Here is a 20,720-nt window from a genome sequence, read left to right as displayed (position 1 = left end):
GTGACAACGGTTGACAGGCTGAGGGCAGAATACGACAACCCGTGACTTAGCCGAAAAAGTGTTTTGCACCCAAAAATCAGGCACCGAGATTACTACTCGTATGCCACCCGCTGCCCAGCATTGCAAGATGTCTGATGAGGTGCCAGGTGACCGTCTGCGGGAACAGATGCCCGGTTTTGATAGAAGAGCTTTTGGCACTGACGAGGAAACAAGGCACCTATTTATAAATGACGAGATGCTGCCAGACAATTTTGTTTGTTTTATGTTTTGTTATGTCTCAAAGCAGTACCTCGTTTTCGCAATCGACATTTCTATTTTCTCATTTACAATGAAGCACTCGTTAGAAGCAAAAGATCAAAGGAAGCACTTTCTGCCTCTGGCGATAGCCATAGCACCACGATCGCATCCTCAAATCGCGGCAATAGTAGCAAGGTAACCATCCAAGATGACAGCATGGAGAAATGCGAGGATTTGCTGCACATTACTTTGCGTATTTTACTCGCGATAAGTTCTTTTTACCTCAGTGACGTGAAAGGAGTCTAGGTGCAAGTGGCGGTATCTCGCCCTGTATGCAATATAAATAAGTTCAAACAGACTCGAGGCTTTGTGTGATTGCCGGATGGATTGAAAAACGAGGCACCTTGATAAAGTTCATTATCGGGATTGCTTCATGGCGGTTATGTGCCACCGGTTTTAGGCAGCTGCAGTGAAGGCAGCATAGCGTTGCATATTTGGTCAACATCTGAAATAACCTTTTTTTATACTCTTTTGTTGTGCATGCTTACGGAAATACGGCAGTAAGGACGGAATGTGAATGACTCTATTAGTGATCAGGCGCTAAGAGTGCTACAGATATGCCGCTTGTTTAGAAAGAGGGAGTTGAAATGTGGGACGCATGGTAAGTTTGCAAAGGCTTAACCAACAGAGACACATTCATCTTGTTTCCAGCGTCTTGTGTGTCCTTGATTAACCAACCAGCAACATATTGTGTAGTACGAATCCAGAATTAGCAATTTCAAGCTAAGCGACATGCGTAGAAAAGCCAACGCTTCCATATACGTGAAGTCGTTATACTAATGAACCGTAAGCTGTGCCATTGTTATCCTTCGTGTAATAACAATTGAAAAACAGTAACAACAGGTAAAATGACTCAGCTAAGCACCACGGTAGAGCACTCTGCGATATTCATTAAGAAATAACTCTTGCGGGTAAGGTAGAATTAGCTAAAGAACCAAGTGCGCAGTCTCGAAGTTGAGCAGTAATAACGACTGAGCAGTTGTTCCTACAATGTCGTGCGCTGACGTTTGTGCAATCTGTGTCTCTTGCAATACACGCAACAAAATGACTTACGTGTCCCAGGCTGCCCTTGGGCACAGAGCAGAGCTTGATGACCATAAGAACGAGAATGGTGACGAGCGGTATGAACACAATAGTCCAGCCGACGCCGATGGCCCATGGTGGGTAGTTGGTGCCTTTCGCTTGAGAGTGTTCCACGATGTTGAAGATGAGAATGAACTGCGGGATAAGACATCGAAAATAACAATAAGGGCTGTAATGACTGATGCTACTATTGTTCAGTTTAGTTTAGTTTGGGGGGTTTAAGGTACCAAAGCGACTCAGGCCATGAGGGACGCCCCACATATGTTCAGGATGATAAACTTATTTAGCCGGAAGATATATGCAGGAAGAAGTACTTGCGAGGTCTCTCACGCGACACAGGGGTGGAAGATTAATTGTCCATCACGGAAAGCTGTTGGTACGAGTAAAAAGCTCGATGACAAAGTTTTTAGAGTTTAAGCAATATTTGCCTGCTAGTGCCTTCGTCAGCATCAAGCAATTATGGGCGTCGCGGCGCACAACCAAGCTTCTCCCTCAGGTACACAACGGTAAACACTGCAAAGCATCTGCACTAAGAAGATTTAAATAATTCAGGAAGGTTTGAAACACTGCTTGGATATCACAGTAGGCAACACGTTGATTAGCTTTAGTGCGTTAATTTTGTTTCCCTGCTCCCAAACAAACGTTTCACGCAAGGGTTCACATGGCGCACCGTAAGGGTACTCTATTCAAAGGTGTAAACTCACCACAAGCGTGGCTGGTGTGAAGTATTTCCACATGATAGTCCAGAACATTGTCCACGAGTAGGAGCGAGAACCGATCATTTTCTCGATGTCGCACAGGAACTTTTCCGCTCCTGAAACGCAGAGACAAAAACAAAAGGAAGATGAAAGGCTTAGGACACTATAAACCGCGTTAATGGAGGGAAGACGCGCGCGAATGTGCGCGCATTCAAAATTTCGCTGTTCTTAAAGGAGAATAGACATCAAATTTTTGCTTGCCTGATTTCTTCTTTGAAATAATGCTGTGGCATAAGTGTGCCATGGAACACCCTTACTGCCGTTAAACAATTTATTATTGAATTTCTACCGGACACCTTTTCGGTTTCGGTTTCAACAACTGAGCGATGGTTGTGACGTGTGAGGGGCGCTTAGGTGACGTGAGGCATGAAAAAAAAAACTTCACTGTAATCGCCAATACGTTGTTTTAATCAATTACACCGCTTAAGTCCGCGTGATTTAAGTGCCTGGATGACAAAAAAAACGACGTAAAGCCGCCCTTGACGTCGCATTCATCGTTCGGTTGATGACACCAAAACAGCATGGAGAGAAATTCAGTCAAATTGTTTAGCGGCCATAGGCGAATACCACGCAGTGGTCCTTGTATGTTATTGTTTTGTGCATTGTTTCACTGAAGAAAACATGCAAGTAAAGCAAGGTGTCTATAGCCCTTTTAAGATTGTTACAGCTACGCGCAGGTTAGTTTACTGCACGCAACTTGGTCGATGTTATGTTTTATTATGTAACCAGCCATTCGGTGGCATTCCTTGTTTGATTGCAGATGTTGGACACACATAAAAAAATAGCATTGTAAATGCACAGCCCAGCGGCGCCGTCCGTTGTTTGCTGCAATTTAATGGCATCTCTCGCTCACACAAAGAAGAAAAGAGGTGCCGAAAAATTTCCGCAAAAATATAGCACGCAATCTTATAGCTTATAAACCGCACAGCTATTCTGGACGCTACGTTTAACGTTAAGCTATTCTGGTATAACGTATGCGAATGGTACGGCGTAAGGGGCACACCACTCGCTTTATTATCTTCCTACCTCAAAAACAGGCACCAATGTGTCTCATTAAGCGAATTCAAATCGCAAACCAAGGGCATAATCTCAGGTGTACCACAGGGAAGTATTCTCGGGCCGCTACTTTTTAACATTTATGTTAATGATATAGTATCGATTTATCAAGAAGCAAAATTTATAATGTACGCAGATGACACGAGTATTTTTTTATCGTCCTGCAATTACACAGACTTAATAAGAATGGCAAATGAACTTCTCGGGAGACTTTCGATTTGGTTGAAAAAAAATTGCCTACAGGTTAATTGCAGTAAAACAAAAGCAGTAATTTTCCAAACTCAAGGAAAAGAAATCCCACAGTACCATAATATAATGTTCGAGTCTATGCAAATTGAGGTTGTTAACTCAATTAAAATTCTTGGTGTAACCTTCTCCCGCAGCCTACAATGGGACGAGCATGCAGATTCAGTCCTCAAGAAGCTAAGCAGTACGGTTGGTACGCTAAGTCGCAATCGACACATTTTTCCACTTTTGTTAAAATACTTTTGTATAATGCCTTGTTTGCCTCGCACATTAATTATGGTCATTTAGTATGGGGTACAACGACACAATCAAATCTTAATAATACATTAACCATGCAGAAAAGGGCTCTACGTATTATTGCCAATGTATTCTTTACGGAACACACTGAACCACTCTTCGAGAAGTATAATATAAGAAAGATTCACGACATTTACACATACAGACTTCTGCGGGATTTTACTATAGCAGCAGGAAACATAATTTTACGTTAGTGAAAATCGCGAACCTGCATCAGAATGTACCTGCCTACACTACACGCCGCACAGAAATATGGAATGTTTCGAGATACAGAACTAATTATAGCAAACAGATGCTTGAGAATAATTTACCAAGGTTGTTGAATTCCCTAATTGAAATGGGTATCGACATTCTAAGCATGAACCCGTCAAACTTTAAAGCCTTCATGCGTTCCTATACTGCATAAAATGTAATATATTTTTGTCTTTATTATTTCTTTAATACCTCTGTCTCTCCTTCATACATATTTGTGAATGTTTCTATGTTTTGTTTTGGGCTTTCTTTATTCACTTCTTGTGTTCTGATGAGCTGTCTGCCACCGCTGCACTGCCAAGTGTACACCAGGATGCAGGACCGGTCAAGCCTGCCTGCCATCCTCGACATTATATCTGTATGGTGTAATGTTGGAATAAATATTTGAAATTTGATATAGGCGAAGCGATTGCGTTAAAACATAACCTAGACAAATACGTTGTGTACGCTTAGGGCGAAAACGATGTTTTCCTGTTTTATCATACGCGACTTTTATGTTCCCAAAAAGGATTGCGTTACTGACATGGCGACGCCCTTCGAAGCAGGGGTCACTCCCTTTAGAGTCAATTCGTCGTTGTCACTAAATTTTTGACACGGTCACTGCGTAAAAAGGCGCATCGGGCGTTCACTTTGTCTCATTTCACTCTAATGCAAAAATGAGCGACATGTCTGCACTATTCTGAATCTATGGTATCATCTCACGAGACGTGTCATTTTCTTGAGAATAAAGGATTGAAATGATTGACAACAGTGACAGAACGACTGACAAGAAAATACTGGTGGTGGTGGTGGTAGTGGTTTTATTAAAAATAATAGTAAAAAGGAAGGAAAAGATTTTTGCTAGCCCCGGCATCTGCCATCGATACTGAAGCACCTGAGCTGGGGCAGCGGAAATAAAGGACAGCAGGCAGAATGGAGAAATGAAATGAAAGAGGTGAGAAAATACTGAGAAGAGTGGAAAAAAGGTGAAAAAGAAATCATGGGCTGTTGACTCTTCGATGTCAGCTGTTGTTTAGCTCTAGTTTCATGTATAAAAAAGTCGCACCTTCTACATGAAAAGTCCTTCCTGGAAGACTAACCGCCATTGTCTAAACACTGGTGCCGGGTTGAGACAACAACACTCGTTTCATACCTAGTTTTTCTTTGTTTTTCTGCCTATGTCTTTGATGTAATATAGCTTGTTTCTCATTAAAAGAGCCCTAGAACAAATACTCCCTAGAAACTTCTTAGTCTCCTTTTTCTTGATTTCCTACAATCCTTTTGTTGCTTCAAAACTGCGTCTAAAGTTCAGCTTTCCTGAGCTTCAGCAACTAGCGCCACCTCAACTCAATGGGAACATTTTATGCATTAAATTTACGGAAAAGTAGAAAGTCCCCAAAGACTGCACTAACATGCTGCTTATCATGGCCGACTAAGCCTCTTCGCTGCAATATCTGACCTAAAAGCAGCTTCCTGCGCACAAAGAAACTATATCAGACGGCCGCTGAAAATTAATGGAGTGAATCAATTATTCGAAATTCCCGCCGTGATAATGAATGTTCAGCGCCACGCGACGCGCGGTGGCAGAAATGCCAACAAGAAGCGTTCGTTCAGATTTCCTTGGGCTTGGACGAGCCACCTAAAATGCCAGTACGTTTAATCCAGCGGTTTCGTTTAGTGTACAAACGGACAGGGAGGATGCCTGTGAATGCACCCTCAATAAAGAAAAAGGAACTAAAAAAAAAGCGGACCACATGAACGCATGATTGGGCAATGACTTCACCGGAGCTGAGCTTTGTCTGCCTCATGCACAGGCAGGCTATCTGTGTCAAGTGCAGATAGCACGCCTCGTAGACATAGAAAGTAGCCGTGGGTAGAGCTTAAGGGTCATTGTGTTCAAAACATACGTCACTGATAGTTGCGAACTTACCATAGTACCAAGCTATAAGTGTGCATTCTCCTATGGCAATGACTAGCACGGACAAGCTGGCAGCATATTTGTCGAAGAGTTCCAGCCAGTGCACTCCGGCCTGCGAGTAAGAGATGAAAGATGTCGACGCTTTTTTAGTTGCAACAGTCAAGAAGAAAAAAACATTACTGATTAGGATGCGGCTAGCGCAGCCATACAGTTAAACATGAAAGTTAGAGAGCTGCAGCAAAATTTGTCCTAGACCGTGACTCAAACCTAATAGCTAGCAGCAGGATTGCAGTAAACCATTATTTTCTGAGGATTCTGGGGGCTTAACGTCCCAAAGCGACTCAAGCTATGAGGTACGCCATAGTGAAGGGCTTCGGGGATTTCGACCACTGGGGTTCTTTAACGTGACGACTGCCATATGAACCGAAGCACTGTCGAAGCTGCCGACTGAAAAACGTTATCGTCAGCAACGATGAATGTGAATAGCGCACTTATTTCCATGGTAAATATGAAAGTAAACACAAACAGTACAACAGCTAGTAAAGTTGCAAAAAAAAAATGTAGCAAGGTGGCTTACCCGCGTTGTGAAAATGAGCCCTCCGAAATAGCCAAAGACCGATATTGCGAGAACCACGAGGGTCTTCTTTTCTCTGAGGTTCGGAAACCGGTCAAAGATGGCAGTAGAGACGGTTTCCAGAAGGGCGAACTGAAAGAGGAAACGGTGAACGTGCTTGTCTCACTGCGGTACAAAGGGCGAACAAAAAAAAAAAAAAAACAGGCGGGGAAATATGGCGCCGTAGAAAAGTGTCCACATGAAATGCCGTTACATTAGAGAAACGCCAGCTACTGGTTGCAAAACCTGTATGAAGCGATGGAAATGATACATAGCTATGCGATAAGCCGAAAGTTGCGCGTGCCACTCAAGGGCATTTGCCTATCGACGTCAATTCTTGAGGTTGTAAATAGAAGGCAGAGGTAAACAGCATTCAAATGCCCTGCAATACTCTTAAGTCATGCACAACTTTCTTGCCTTTCTTAGTGGGAAATTAATTGTCTTTTTATAAAGAGGCCATCAGCTGTTAATGCTCAAAATAGTAAGTCCGTTAACCTGAACTCTTGCCATGCCAACTTGAATCAAGTGTTAGCTGTTCTGCGCTGTTACCTTTTCGCGCCTTCTTATGAAATGCCTGCAGGACTAAGAACATTACTAGCAATTCGAGATGGCGCACAGACAATGCTGCTAAGCCTAGCGGTCGCTTCAGCAGGAGGCATTCGGTCGCTCCCTTTCTTTCTTGCGTCACGGACGATGTCTACTCGCTATTTCCGAACGTTCAAAGCCACGCGCCCCGTGCCGCCCGCCAAAATAACTAGAAGCGCTGGTGACGAATTCCTGCTAATCGTGTGCATAACGTGGCGACGCATTACTGCCATACTCGACTAGAATTAAAATCCCCGTTCTGTTTTACAAATGTTAGCGCTCGGGTGTGCAGATTCAGTAACATTCATCAACGTGACTCACTTTGAATGATCGGGTCAGTCGGTCTAGTTTAGCGAGGCAGTTCAGTGCGGGCCCGGCGAATTCTCAAATGTGAAATTATGGTCGTAGGGTGGGAGTGAGTGCGTTTATATTCACCATTTCGCTACCACAAAGTCTGTAAAAACCTTTAAACATGCATACGTTTTTGTATTTTAATAATAAAAATGGCAGCTCTAACAGGCTTCTTCCATAGAACTAGTTACAAGTGGCAAATATTTCCGGCATTCGTGACAGAGTGAACAGCCGTCATCCTGATAGTGGTGTAAAGGCAAGGAGAAACGTTATACTTAGAAGCAGTTATTACACAGGCATCAGCTGTAGCGTTTCATAATGGACGACGGCTAAGGGATGCATGACATCTAAGGGTTATAGCCGGGCTTTGTACTGTTAGCCTCACTGTGAACGAGGCAGACTTTCCAGAAGGTAACAAGAGGTGATTCTGATTTTCATGAACTCCATGTTTTGATAGGTAGAAGATGTTGCGTGGCTGCATAGGCGTGTAATATGAACATGTGCAGTGGTCACATCATAGTCGCACTTGAGTGCACCATTCCACGCCTGGAACAGCCAGTCCTTAACTTGAAATTAGGCTTGACCTTTTCTCTACAGAGCCCAGCTCTGCCTCTCTGTTGTGTCAGTAGAAATTCCAAGCTCTGTAAACTGCACAACTGCTGCGTTCCTAGAGGTGCAGGCGGAAACGGACGTGAGCTGTGGCGCATAGCCCACCTGACTGTCCAGGCCGAGCGTGAGCAGCATGAAGAAGAAGAGGAAAGCCCACAGGGGCGCCACCGGCAGCCGAGCCACCACTTCGGGGTAGACGATGAAGGCGAGGCCGGCGCCCTGGTCCACCACGTGCTCCACTTCAACGTTCAACTCGTGCGCCAGGTACCCGATCACCGAGAAGATCACGAAACCGGCGAAGATGCTCGTCAGCGCGTTGCTCACGGACACGATCAGGGAGTCCCTGCGTGCGCCGCGAGAAATGCATCATCATCATCATCATCATCATCATCATCATCATCATCATCATCATCATCATCATCATCATCACCATCACCATCATCATCATCAGCCTGACTACGCCCGCTGCAGGGCAAAGGCCTCCCCCATGTCTCTCCAATTAACCCTGTCCTTTGCCAACTGCATGCACTCTTTACCTGCAAACTTCCTAATCTCATCCGCCCACCTAATTTTCTGCCTCCCCTTGCTACGCTTGCCTTCTCTAGAGCCGTTGCCCTCAAGGACCAGCGGTTATCTTCCCTTCTCATTACATGCCCTGCCCAAGCCCATTTCTTCCTTTTGATTTCGACTGGGATGTCATTAACCCGAGTTTGTTCCCTCGCCCACTCTGCCCGCTTCCGGTCTCTCACCGTTACACCTATCATTTTTCTTTCCATGGCTAGCTGCGTTGCCCTTAAGCTGAACCCTTTTCATTAGCCTCCACGTTTTGAGGCATAACGACAAAAAATTATATATCGTTCTCGAATTCGCACCAGTCACTATCGTTCGATTCGATGCACAAACAGAGCGCGAAATGCATTCCTGTGTCAGCGTTTCCTTCCGCTAAAAACAAAAACAGGAATTCAGAAAAAAAAAGCTAAAAAGGAACAAAATAGGTCTACGCACCCACGTGAGTGCACAGATAGTAAGTAAAGGATTTATGAACACCAAGCTAAAATAATGTTCGAACCCGACCGCGGTGGCCGCGTTTCGATGGAGGCGAAACGCAAATGCGCCCGTGTGCTGTGTGATGTCAGTGCCCGTTAAAGATCCCCAGGTGGTCGAAATTATTCCAGAGCCCTCCACTACGGCACCTCTTTCTTCCTTTCTTCTTTCACTCCCTCCTTTATTCCTTCCCTTATGGTGCAGTTCAGGTGTCCGCCGGGATGTGAGGCAGATACTGCGCCTTCTTTCTCCCAGAAAAACAAATTTCAATTTTTCTAAAATAGCGCAAAAATGTGTTAATTGTTCCCCGCGCAGGTGCTAGCGCACGGAACTTCGAAAGACAAGACATTAACGTTCTCAGGCTCACATGACAAGGTTCTAACATGTTAAACTGCAAGCGCTGAAAGCCTGCATCAGTTGTTCCGCCTGTCGTCAGCTCATGTTATCGATTTTCCTTTTCATAAGAGACAGTTCTAGAGGCCGAGTTCTTTCCATAGTGTGCCGTAATTTTTCCTAAGCAAAAGTTGCCGTTATCCTTATGGAAATACGCGTCATTTTTCACATCCGTGCCTTCTTTTTTGCATAATTTTCCGCTCCAATTCTTCGTTTGCAGTTTAGAATTTCCATTATCAAAATATCCATTTGTGCCATTATTTCTGCATGGAGAAGCACGTTAGCCCTCAGGTGTACGTAGCCATCATTGACGAGCAAAGTCGTTCTCTTCACTTAAATTCGATTCAAAGAGTGCTGCATCGGCGCACAGAGAAGCTCGGAAACACGCTGGCGCATAGCACTCCGTATATATACTACTGGATTTCGAATTCTAGGTCGCCCGGGAAACCTGCCGCCCGCCGGATGCTATCAAAGCAGAAGCAACCAATAATAAGCGCATCAGCCCATCTTATTACACTCCATGTGAAGAAAGGAACTCACTTGTAGCAGTCGTTATGAAACTTGTTGTAAGACGAAAGTGTGATGAGTCCGCCCCAGGCTGGACTCAGAGCGAAGAATATCTGCACCGCTGCATCTCCCCAGACCTGGGGACAGAGAACAACCGTAGCGAATCATAATTTTGTTTTCACAGGACACTCCACAGGAAACAGGCTCGAGCAGACATTTTGTCCCCTAGCAAAAAAAAAAAAACATTGTTTGAATATAGAGAACGTTGAGATGTGGTTTAAAAAATATAAAGCCTCGCCAACCAGCTTCATGGGCTACCTGACGATACGTGGCCAAGGATACTGGAAAAACTTTTGCTTGCAAATGTCGAGGTTTGGATTACTTTCAAGAAGAAGGATCGCATTAGTGGTTAGGCAGGTAGGCGAGCGCTCAAAAAGTATTTTTGGTATAAACGATATTTACAATTACATGCTGCACGCAACTTGCCAAACTTCGTAGTACAAAAATGCAAAGAAGGATAGCAGTGCTAGTTTCATGCAATGCTCAGTTCACTCTCTATTATTCTCTCGTAAACCGCAGACACTCGCGCTGCTTGTAGTTTCTGAGAAGCGTCGATCTTGGACCGACAGTCAGTCTGAATTACACCCAAGCGCGCGAGCTACAGTTTTGTAGTCCTTGTTATACGTATTAATAAACTTATTTTTACAGCTCATGCTCCTCTCAAAGCTGAACTTATCACAAACTTCACGCGTCTAAACAAAGTGGTCATTGTAACTTTTTGACCTACTGAAAAAAAAAAAACGTCGCATGGCTCACGTAGGCGATCATTCTCCACAAAATAATACCCGATAGAAAGCAAAAACAAACAGGCTTGGCCGCAGCTTAATTCTTTGTCACGCCATTTTTTTTTGTTTCCATCGAAATGAAATAATTGACGAAATTGGTGAAAATAGCAAAATCGAACTGCCGATATTTATTAAGTGAATGCCCGAAGTATCATGGAAATAATTTTTATTCGAAGGTGCACGTTACGGCTGAAACTTAAAAAAAAAAGATGTGAGCACAAAAATGGAGGACGATGTAGTACGCAGCTCTCTGAGATTCTGCGAAATAGAAATTACTGCGTTCGCTATATGGCATAAAAAACCAGCTCATTTGAGAGATGAAGGAGGAGAAATTCACCTGAAGCATTGAACTCACTACTAGGTGCAGCCAATTCTAAAAAAAAAGCCTATAGTTCGCTTTGTACCCAATTGCGCAAAGTCGGGGGCAAAAGTCTCCGGACCGCATGCTCCGTAAAAGAATCAAGCCGATAGCTTTATTATTACCCGCTGGTCGGAGACCACAGTTGTGGTCGTGAAAGAAGAGGACTTTCGACTTTCACCTCCACAAGTGACGTCTCAAGTCGGCAGCTAATAATAGAGCTATCGGCTTCGTTTAGGAAGTAAGCGGTCCAGAGACTTTTGTGCCCGACTGTACATACGCGTCAAAGGGTTAATTCGCTCTTTCGACGTTCGCGAGCACATTGACGTCAGAATCAGTGTACTCGCCTGTGGGGTGAGCAGTAGCCTCCAGTTGGGCGTGACGTAGAACATGATGCCCTCGTAGGCACCGGGCAAGGTGACGCCACGGAAAAATAATATCACCAGCACCACGTAGGGAAACAGGGCAGTGAAGTACACCACCTGGAATAGGGGGAGCAGGAAGCGGCTGTCTTTGCTCCGTTCGTACTAAGTATTAGGAGAACGGCAGAGAGTGAGGATAATCCAAATCTAATGAGAGCTTTTTTTTAATAAGAAGAAAGGCGTTTTCACGGACAAGGCATATGAAACTAATTTTTTTCGGGCAGCAAGGATCATATCGTGCCAACATCGTCCAAAGCATGTACCTCATCGATTATTCATGAGACACCGCCGGATGAACTACAAAGTGGACAGTTGTACACGGAGAAGGGAGGAGTGCGCACTCACTTTTCCCGAGGACTGGACGCCTTTGCACAGGCATAGGAAGACAATGATCCAGGCAAGCAGCAAGCACAATGCCAAAGGCCACCGAATTTCTCCCGTCTCTCGTATACTTGGCGACTCTCCTAACACGAAGAACCTACAAAGCAAACAAGACGCGCGTTACCACGTTGCTGTGATAACAGTGGCTGTCGCTAACGCTGGGATCTCAACAGTAGCTGCTTAGGGAAGAACTTGGGCGCTTAAGAGATACTGCGCAGTCTTTCAAAGCAGGCTTCTTGCTTCTAATAGCATGAAAAATAAAAAATTCTGAAGTAATGTTTACATTGAGATATTTCATAGCTCATTTGATTCATTTCACAAGTAATGTTTTACATTAAGATATTTCATAGCTCATTTGATCCATTTCACAACTTGTTCTGTATTCTCCTTAAAATAAGAACAAAACTTCAGAGGTTTTCAACACTCTTTCTGAACGAATGAAACACAGTCATAGGAATTAGTCATAATATGACGAATTTACCTGAAAACTACTCCTTTATACACACGCTACTAAGTCTAAATAAGCGTTTACGTTTTGTGACTCACGAATCAAATGAAGCCACGCACCGCGGCGAATAATATCACTTGGTTCAACGTGTTTGGTATTACCTGAAGTATTCAGCCGACGGAGTCCGTTTTGCCATGTTCTTTACAAGGGCTGATATATTCAGTTCTTGCGCCATACTTTGGTTGAAGCATGTCTGGTTGTAGTAGGACCCGTTGGTCCTAAAGCACGCGTCAGCGTCTTCGTACTGATAACAAGCTGGAAAATAAAGATGACCAGAGGAAATCATAATGAGGCAATGTGCCTAGGTAATTGTATATGCAATATGGCAGTGACCGCCGTCATCGTAGCAATCCGCCTTCATGTTAAGCTGAGAAAAGTACCAGAACAGGTATGTTTAGCCAATGCCTGGCCGTAAAGCTCTAGTAGCGTGATGTTCATTAAAACAATGTAATACCGACCTCGACATGCAAGCCCTTCATTCTGTCCCGCCCGTATTTTGATCTTCATTGCTACCCGCCGCGCAAAGCAAAGCAACATACGTTAAATAAATGTAAACCAATGAGCGAGCGAATTTATGATGGCGAGCATTGCTGTGCACTACAAGTTTGGGACGAATGTCGAAGAAAATGTAAAGGAGAAAAAGCTCTTGAGAAATATAAATTACTTAAACTTAGTTTCGTAGCTACGTGCTGCAATTAAGTTTCAGGAATATGAAATAAAACAGTGCTGACTCGGCCTCAGATGAAGCTTTCTTCGGGACAATACACAAAAGATGCAGTTTATTTTTCAAGATTGCTGGCGTAGGGCAAAGAGAGCTCGGGAGACAAAGGAGACATACTGGTAGGTTGGCTCACCTGGAGTGCACCACTCCGGGTCGCACTTTTCCCACGGCAGCGTCTTCGACCACGAGGCGAACATATAGAAGAGCGTCCAAGCGATGATCAGGTTGTAGTAGAGCATTACGATGCCGGACACAATCACCATACCGTAGCCTAGACCTGTGGGAGGAATTCAGGCGCAGTCCTGAAAGGTTCTCCTACGAACCCACATACACTGAAAAGTTCGCCGGCATTGGCCACGACCGATGTCATGTCAATTCTGTACTTTGAGAAGAAAGATATAAAGCGAATTCATCGATTTTACAATGGGCATCTGTGACGCTACGAAACGAAGGCGTATATAGGAACGCAGAGATCACAAGTCAGGAGGCGTAACGTCCAGTGCAAACCGCACCCTTCCTACCCCAGTTTCCTCCCCATTGGCGCCCCTCTTATATGAATTTGATATAAATTTGTAAATTTATTAGCAAGCCATGGGAGGTCATGCTTCACTCGTTTTCGCGTGAAAGTGAGAATTTAGGAATATTAATTAAAAATATGTCATCCTCATAAACTTAAGCTGAACTTAATCCGCAGTGTAGATTTTGTAGTTGAGTTCACTTGTCTAGTTCCTGTCTTCTCTCTCTTTTTTTTTTTTGGTTGACGTTCATGCTAAATACAAGCCTCGAACCGCACACAAAATAATACGCATTAGGCAAGAAAGAAAATTTGCGGTACTATGTGTTTCGAAATAAAGAAGCAGAAGCAGAAGCATATGTCAGTATTAAGTTGGCCATCTAAACTTAACTAAACTTATTGAAAAATACCCTCGTGTAAGCCGTAAGGCTCAGAAAACCATGTTATATTGGGTTTTGCTGACCTCTTTCAACCTCTCGTTACTCTTCCCGCATTCTGATGTGAGGGCAGTGCTGGGCAGCGCAGTCCAGTGGCACGGAAAAACATTAAAGCGTGACTAAGGGTATGAGCCCAGCGCGCTGAGTGTCAAGACTGCTCGCATATGCGGGCAGCAGAAGTAGGGAAGCACAAGGCGCCACGTTCCCTATAATCCGAGACCCACAGGGGGAAGTGAGAGGGAAACACGTACCGTGGAAGAGAGGGCAGAAGCGCTCAAAGATGGCGATGGGCCCCAGACTAGAGTACTGCCCGAAGGACAGCTCCATGAACATGAGCGGAAGTCCCGCGAGGATCATCATCACGAAGAACGGGATCAGGAAGGCTCCTGCGAGGCACACAAGAGGTGGGGAGTCTGAGAGAGCAACTCCTCAGTCTCTTTTTTCTTTTCCTCCCGCTCTCAATGGGGACGCGGGGAGAAAACGCGTGCATAAACGACACCCCCTCCACGCCTGAGCTTCTCGACCAATCAGAATAACGCGTGCAGGACGAGATAAGTATCTCCACGTGGCATACGAAGGCGATGAATCCAAGGACTTTGTCGCCAAGGACGCGCTGAGCAAGGCGGCCCAGGCAGTACTCGAGGTATTCGGAGGCATGAAAGACAACAAAGAGCTGTACAAAGAGATGTGAGTTGATACGCTTTGTGTTATGCAGAATTTCCTACTGATTTAGGGGCAAACACATGCGGACACTAGAGTAAACGGCCATCGAAAGCACAAGGCCTATTAAGGGAGGTTTGATGATAGGGCAGTAGGAGTGCAATTGGGGGCGCCAGATGTCCCTCGCAGATAAACCACCTGAGCTTTTTGTTGCGCCCTCTATTGAACGATACGGCCAGCTCGTCGACTTAGGCTCCATTTCTTGCGTTCTTTTGGCCTTTATTAAGGAAATCTGTACTTAACTGCGCGGGTTTTGAACGAAGATCTCCTTTTTTGTGGTATCACAAGTTTTCACAAATTATGTGATTTCACGAAACTGGTGTGCAGAGAGACAGAACAGTTGATTTTCCCGCGCAGTTGAGCGTCCAGGCGCAATGTTGGCGCAAAAATAAATATTCTTTTACTGAAAATGAAAGGCGTTTTCCAGAAATCCTCCGGGAACGCGTCCTAAACTAAGCACTCTCCACTGGGAACCTGGCATTAGATCACTACATCGCGCAGGATGTGAGTACATTAATTACCAATGTGAAAAAAACATGAAAGTCAATGAAAAGAAATGCAAAAAGAGGCTAAAAGCGTGCTTTGTTGGGCTAGTCGGTCAATCATGGCAAATAAAAGCGGGTACTGCACACAAATACACTCGGACGAGATGGAAACACAACATGCAGAAAGCAGAAAGAGGCATCACGAAAGCAAAAAGAAAAAAATCTTTTTTTTTATGACATTATATATGTGGCTGACCACGTCAATCATAAAGTTATGCACGTTCAATACACCAATATGTAAAGCTATGTTACAATTTAGGGGATGTTTCAAATTATTCAATACAGATTTTTCTTTGAAAAGTCATGAGGATACTAGAGTACAGTTTGCCCAGGTGAATTATATCGCATGGCGGACATTATGTTTCGGGTAGAGCTCTATACATAGCGAGAACTAAATTTATGTAATCAATTTTTTTATAAGGCAAGTTCATGTTGCGAAATTGAAGGTTTACAACACCGCAGGAGAGCCTAGTTTTTATATTTTCTTAACCGAAAACCTCGTTCAGAATATCGAACGCCAAAAATAGGCATTTTAAAGCTAGCCCAGATGACTTTCTGGCATTACACATTTTTAAAAGGTGTCACTGCGCGTAGTATCTTTGTGAAAGTCAGTTTAACTGCGCCTACATCCTAATTTGCACAAACCGTACTTTGTATTTTCTACATTATAAATGCGAGCGATGCCACTGTATAAATATGCAAAGGGGGAAAGGCAACCCAACGACCTTTCAAATGCGTATTTTCAACGTTCTGTATCTTGAACTACACTGCATATTAAAAAATTAAAAAAAACTGGGCTCACCTCTGATGTTGGCGGCCTTTAATTTCGCGACATAAAGTTGCCCCCTAGAGTAAAAAAGTTAGTTAAATTTAGTAAATTAATAATTTAATTAAGGAGCTCTATGAGGTACGGAATGTCCGCCATGCGCTGTACAACCCACCTACACAAAACCGCGTTGCCGTGTCGCCCATAGCTTCTCAAAGAAAAAATCTGTATTGAATAATTGGAAACACACGGTAGTTTTTATATTCTCACTCGCATAAACAAACCTACTCGCCCAACGGTTCCCTAGCAGCACAGGTAATCGGCAAAATATTGGGAATGTATTGGCAAATGCTGGTCCTGCAAATTTTGGACCAGAGTGAAACCATCCTGCTCCAATATTGACCCCAATTTACTGTGCTGCTTTCAAGAAAACCCGAAATACATATCAGTGTTAGCCAAAAGCCTAGTAGACCTGCTATGCATAGAAGCTTATTTTGAACTTTAGGAGGCAGAGGCTCTGACAGGCGCAAGCAGCCTGTAATCTTTTTCTCTAGCCAACACCAAAAATAAAATTCCTTCAAATTTCAACTTATAGACAAAGGCGAAAATGTGCTCGAGTTAGCAGAAAAAGGCAAAAGCTAAATAATATTTTACACAGGAAAACCAATTATTATATCCTCTGGCTTCAATTTATAAACGCGGCGATTGCCAAATCTCTCGAACAGATCCCCACCTTGCTTTACCATTGTAGTCTGGTCAGTTTCGAATGCATTAACGATGCCAGTCTTTATACGCCTGGCCCTAAATTCCCTCTCATTTTTGATTTTTTACTGAGAGACCAAAACGTTGTCCTAACCCTTCCCCACTTTCTTTTGTCTCTAAAGATTGCAACAGATTACTATGCCAAGTAGCGCAGCTTTTAAGAGTAGGTCCCTTTTGGGCTACATTATGCATACACTTTCTCAGTCGGAAGCATACATTCTTTGCTCGCTGAAAGCCGGACGGCGGGCTTCTGCGCTTACTTGCTCCCAGTCAACGTGGCCAGCCAACCAGTAACCACTAAGCCGCAGCTGTCGCAAAGCTAACGTCCCAGGTAGCTGGCAACCGCGGGCCCGCTCGCTTACTAGTCTTATTCGAATGACAAACTGAGCAACTGTTACCCCTACTTGCTTTATTCAGATCACGACGGCAAACTGTTGCACTTTTGGCTCTCGCGTCTTTTCTTGTCCTTCGTCTGTGCGCGCCGCCTCGTAGCAATGAAGCTCTTGAGATTTGCTCGGAGATTTATTCAATAATTAACAATCCTAGGTGACGCAATTCGCGCTCAATAATATAAAAATGTTGCTGAATTGTTCAATCATTAAATGACGTGCTTATTTATTTATTTGTACTACAAAACGAGCTTGTTGAAATTCCAGTCACAAGCTTATAATAATATTAATTGGTTTTTGGGGAAAGGAAATGGCGCAGTATCTGTCTCATATATCGTTGGACACCTGAACCGCGCCGTAAGGGAAGGGATGAAGGAGGGAGTGAAAGAAGAAAGGAAGAGTGTGGTGCCGTAGTGGAGGGCTCCGGAATAATTTCGACCACCTGGGGATCTTTAACGTGCACTGACATCGCACAGCACACGGGCGCCTTAGCGTTTTTCCTCCATAAAAACGCAGCCGCCGCGGTCGGGTTCGAACCCGGGAACTCCGGGTCAGTAGTCGAGCGCCCTAACCACTGAGCCACCGCGGCGGGGCCCAGTCACAAGCTTAGAATAACGAACCGCACGTCCAAAACAGCTGTTCGCCGTACTCTATCTCGCGCACTAGTTAAATTTCTAAATTAAAAAAAATGTCAGCTACTGTTTTTCCCTGGCGCAGCTGAAACCTTTCCACCAGACGGGACGGAAGGGTACACGCACCGCCCCCGTTGCTGTAGACGAGGTAGGGGAACCGCCAGACGTTGCCAAGTCCCACGGAGTACCCCAGCAGGGAGAGGATGAAGTCGAAGCGGCCGGTCCACGTGCCGCGCTCCACGTACTCGCCGTCCGAACCCCGCTCCTCATCCTCGCCTCCCCGAGGGGAGAGCGGCACCTGGGAGCTGACCCGGGGAAACTCCTGCTCCATGTCATTCTGCGGAGGAGGAAAACCAATCAACCAATCAATCAATCAATAAATAATCAATCAATCAATCATTCAACGAATCGACCAACCAATCAACCAATCAACCAACCAATCAACTAACCAATCAACTAACCAAGCAATCAATCAACCAACCAACCAATCAACCAACCAATCAACTAACCAAGCAATCAATCAATCAACCAACCAACCAACCAACCAACCAACCAACCAACCAACCAATCAACCAATCAACCAGTCAGTCAGTCAGTCAGTCAGTCAGTCAATCGATCGATCGATCGATCAATCAATCAATCAATCAATCAATCAATCAATCAATCAATCAATCAATCAATCAATCAATCAATCAATCAATCAATCAATCAATCTCTTCCCACGCGGAGAACAGCAAACGGCACCATCAGAGTCTGGTTAACCTCCCGCCATTTATTTTATCGGCTGTCGCTCTCTCCCGTCCTTGAGAATATGCTCCAACACGATCAGGGTTCTTTCTTAAAGCTCAAACGCCTCACAATTTGAGCCGTCGCACACTGAAAACGGTCCTAAACGATCACACAATAAAAAGCACAGAACCTCGGATCCAAGGCCACCAGTCACGAGCAAATATTGGCTTGGATTCTTCGCAGCGGCGTAAAATACACGCCGTCCTAACCTTGCATAACTTTGAGAAGCGCGAAACGCACCAAAGCGTGAACGCTCCAGGATAAAAGCTCCGTAATGGTTTTGCTTGATCGAGCTATGCATCCGCTGATGGGGCACTGCACGCAGAGTATGGCGGCAAAGATCGTTGCCTCCGGGATCATCACCATCGGTCATCGAGGGCATTAGCTGAAAGGCACCAACGGCAACAAGCCGCATCGCGCCCGCTGCCTTTGTAAAAGGCTCTTGCCCCCCGCTTTGATAGGTACGATTTGGGAAAGAGATGCAGGACCAGCGCATGACGCTTTGATTTAAATGGGAGGAAACTACAATCAATCTCGGGGATGCAACCTCTGAGCACATCGAATCGAAGCCGCGCATGTCGTTTTTGCCGTCTCTGAATAGTGAAGATCCTAGCACTAAAAGCTCATAGATTGCTCTTTGCGTCCTCTCTCAATGCCTCAGTCACAAAACCTGGTTTCGTTTGGTTTATGGAGGTTTATCGACCCGAAGCGACCCACGCTATGAGGGCGCCGTAGTGGAGGGCTCCGGAAATTTCGACCACCTGGGGTTCCTTAACGTGCAGTGACACTGACGGGCCTCCAGCATTTCGCCGCCACTGGAATGCGACCGTCGCCGCCGGGATCGAACCCGCGTCTTCCAGGTCCGCAGCCGAGCGCCATAGCCACTGAGCCACCGCGGCGGATTGTCAGAAAACCTGAACGTTTAACATGTCCACCTGTGGCCTTAAATGGTCGCCACAAAATTCTAAATAAAAAAACGAAAAACATGCCTTTTAACTGGTAACATTTGGCTAGGCCGTGTTGCTCGGCCATCTTGGGGATATTTTATCTCAAAACTCCACGAGCTAAGATAGCCATATCTATCCTCGAATGTTAGAGCATTACCCTCTTAAATTATCTTAAAACCTTGCTCGTTAGAATAAGGGCTTAGCTTCCTTCGCTTATATATTGGTTTTACAAATTCTTATCGGAATCTATACACTACCACCCGCGGAAGGAATTTAGCAAGGCAAAGCGCGTAACGCTGCAGTGAGTTAAGGCTGCATACTTCGGCCTCAGACCGGCTCTCCATTTTACCGCACTTTCTATGCACTCCATTCATTAGTCATGTCCATCCAGGGGAGATGACTAAATCAGTGTCTAGTTAACGACAACCCGTCGCGTTTACGTACGGGGCTTGCTCACCCCTTAGTCTAGAGTAACATGGTTTAGCTATTTGAGCCCCTGCCAGTCAGTGTTCATGATTTAACGCCTGTCCACATCGTTGCTATATTCGTTTGATAGCTTGATTAGCCGTCCTTTTTTTTTAATGTACAGGCGTTCCTTTGACTCATCTTTGCATTTTGAAATCAGCGATACTGTGATGTTATCATTCAGGTACTTGCCTGTTACTTTGTTAAGCGACAATACTTCCGTGAACACCAACGACGGCTTTAAGAGCCTGTAAGTTAGACTCTTGTTAAAATGCAAAAAGAGTAACGAATTCAATGTCGAGAGGAAAAATGCACTCCTGTTCGTAACGTTTGTTTGAATTAAATCCATTTTTGAAAGTCAACCTTCAATTAAAGAAAGAAAACATGAGTATCTGTCAAAAGAAACTATTCCTAGATGTACATGAAAATGCGTTTTCAGGTACGAGCTTGCGATTCCATTAGCGTAGCCAAAATTTCAAAGATTATTCTCTTCATATTTTTATCAACAAGTGCACTTAGAACTTTGCCCTG

The 20,720-nt window shown here is 44.5% G+C and overlaps 1 protein-coding gene across 3 annotated transcripts in view; it reads right to left on the bottom strand.

The window, feature by feature from the left end:
* LOC144129160 (sodium- and chloride-dependent glycine transporter 1-like) overlaps window positions 1-20,720 on the bottom strand; it is a 94,538-nt gene that overhangs the window by 8,443 nt on the left and 65,375 nt on the right. For all 3 annotated transcript variants that reach the window (XM_077663113.1, XM_077663112.1, XM_077663114.1), the window contains exons 2-13: window positions 18,115-18,325; window positions 14,426-14,560; window positions 13,357-13,500; window positions 12,604-12,757; window positions 11,959-12,091; window positions 11,539-11,673; window positions 10,022-10,125; window positions 8,150-8,387; window positions 6,464-6,592; window positions 5,899-5,998; window positions 2,085-2,194; window positions 1,351-1,515 (exon numbers count right to left, since the gene is read on the bottom strand). In XM_077663113.1, coding sequence (XP_077519239.1) covers window positions 1,351-1,515; window positions 2,085-2,194; window positions 5,899-5,998; window positions 6,464-6,592; window positions 8,150-8,387; window positions 10,022-10,125; window positions 11,539-11,673; window positions 11,959-12,091; window positions 12,604-12,757; window positions 13,357-13,500; window positions 14,426-14,560; window positions 18,115-18,325 — 1,758 coding nt within the window. The remainder of the gene's footprint in view (window positions 1-1,350; window positions 1,516-2,084; window positions 2,195-5,898; window positions 5,999-6,463; window positions 6,593-8,149; window positions 8,388-10,021; window positions 10,126-11,538; window positions 11,674-11,958; window positions 12,092-12,603; window positions 12,758-13,356; window positions 13,501-14,425; window positions 14,561-18,114; window positions 18,326-20,720) is intronic.

The sequence above is a fragment of the Amblyomma americanum genome, chromosome 4 (genome assembly GCF_052857255.1).
Source record: "Amblyomma americanum isolate KBUSLIRL-KWMA chromosome 4, ASM5285725v1, whole genome shotgun sequence".
Taxonomy (NCBI): domain Eukaryota; kingdom Metazoa; phylum Arthropoda; class Arachnida; order Ixodida; family Ixodidae; genus Amblyomma; species Amblyomma americanum.
The sequence above is the reverse complement of the archived record's forward strand: the minus strand, read 5'-3'. Positions and strand labels throughout refer to the sequence as shown.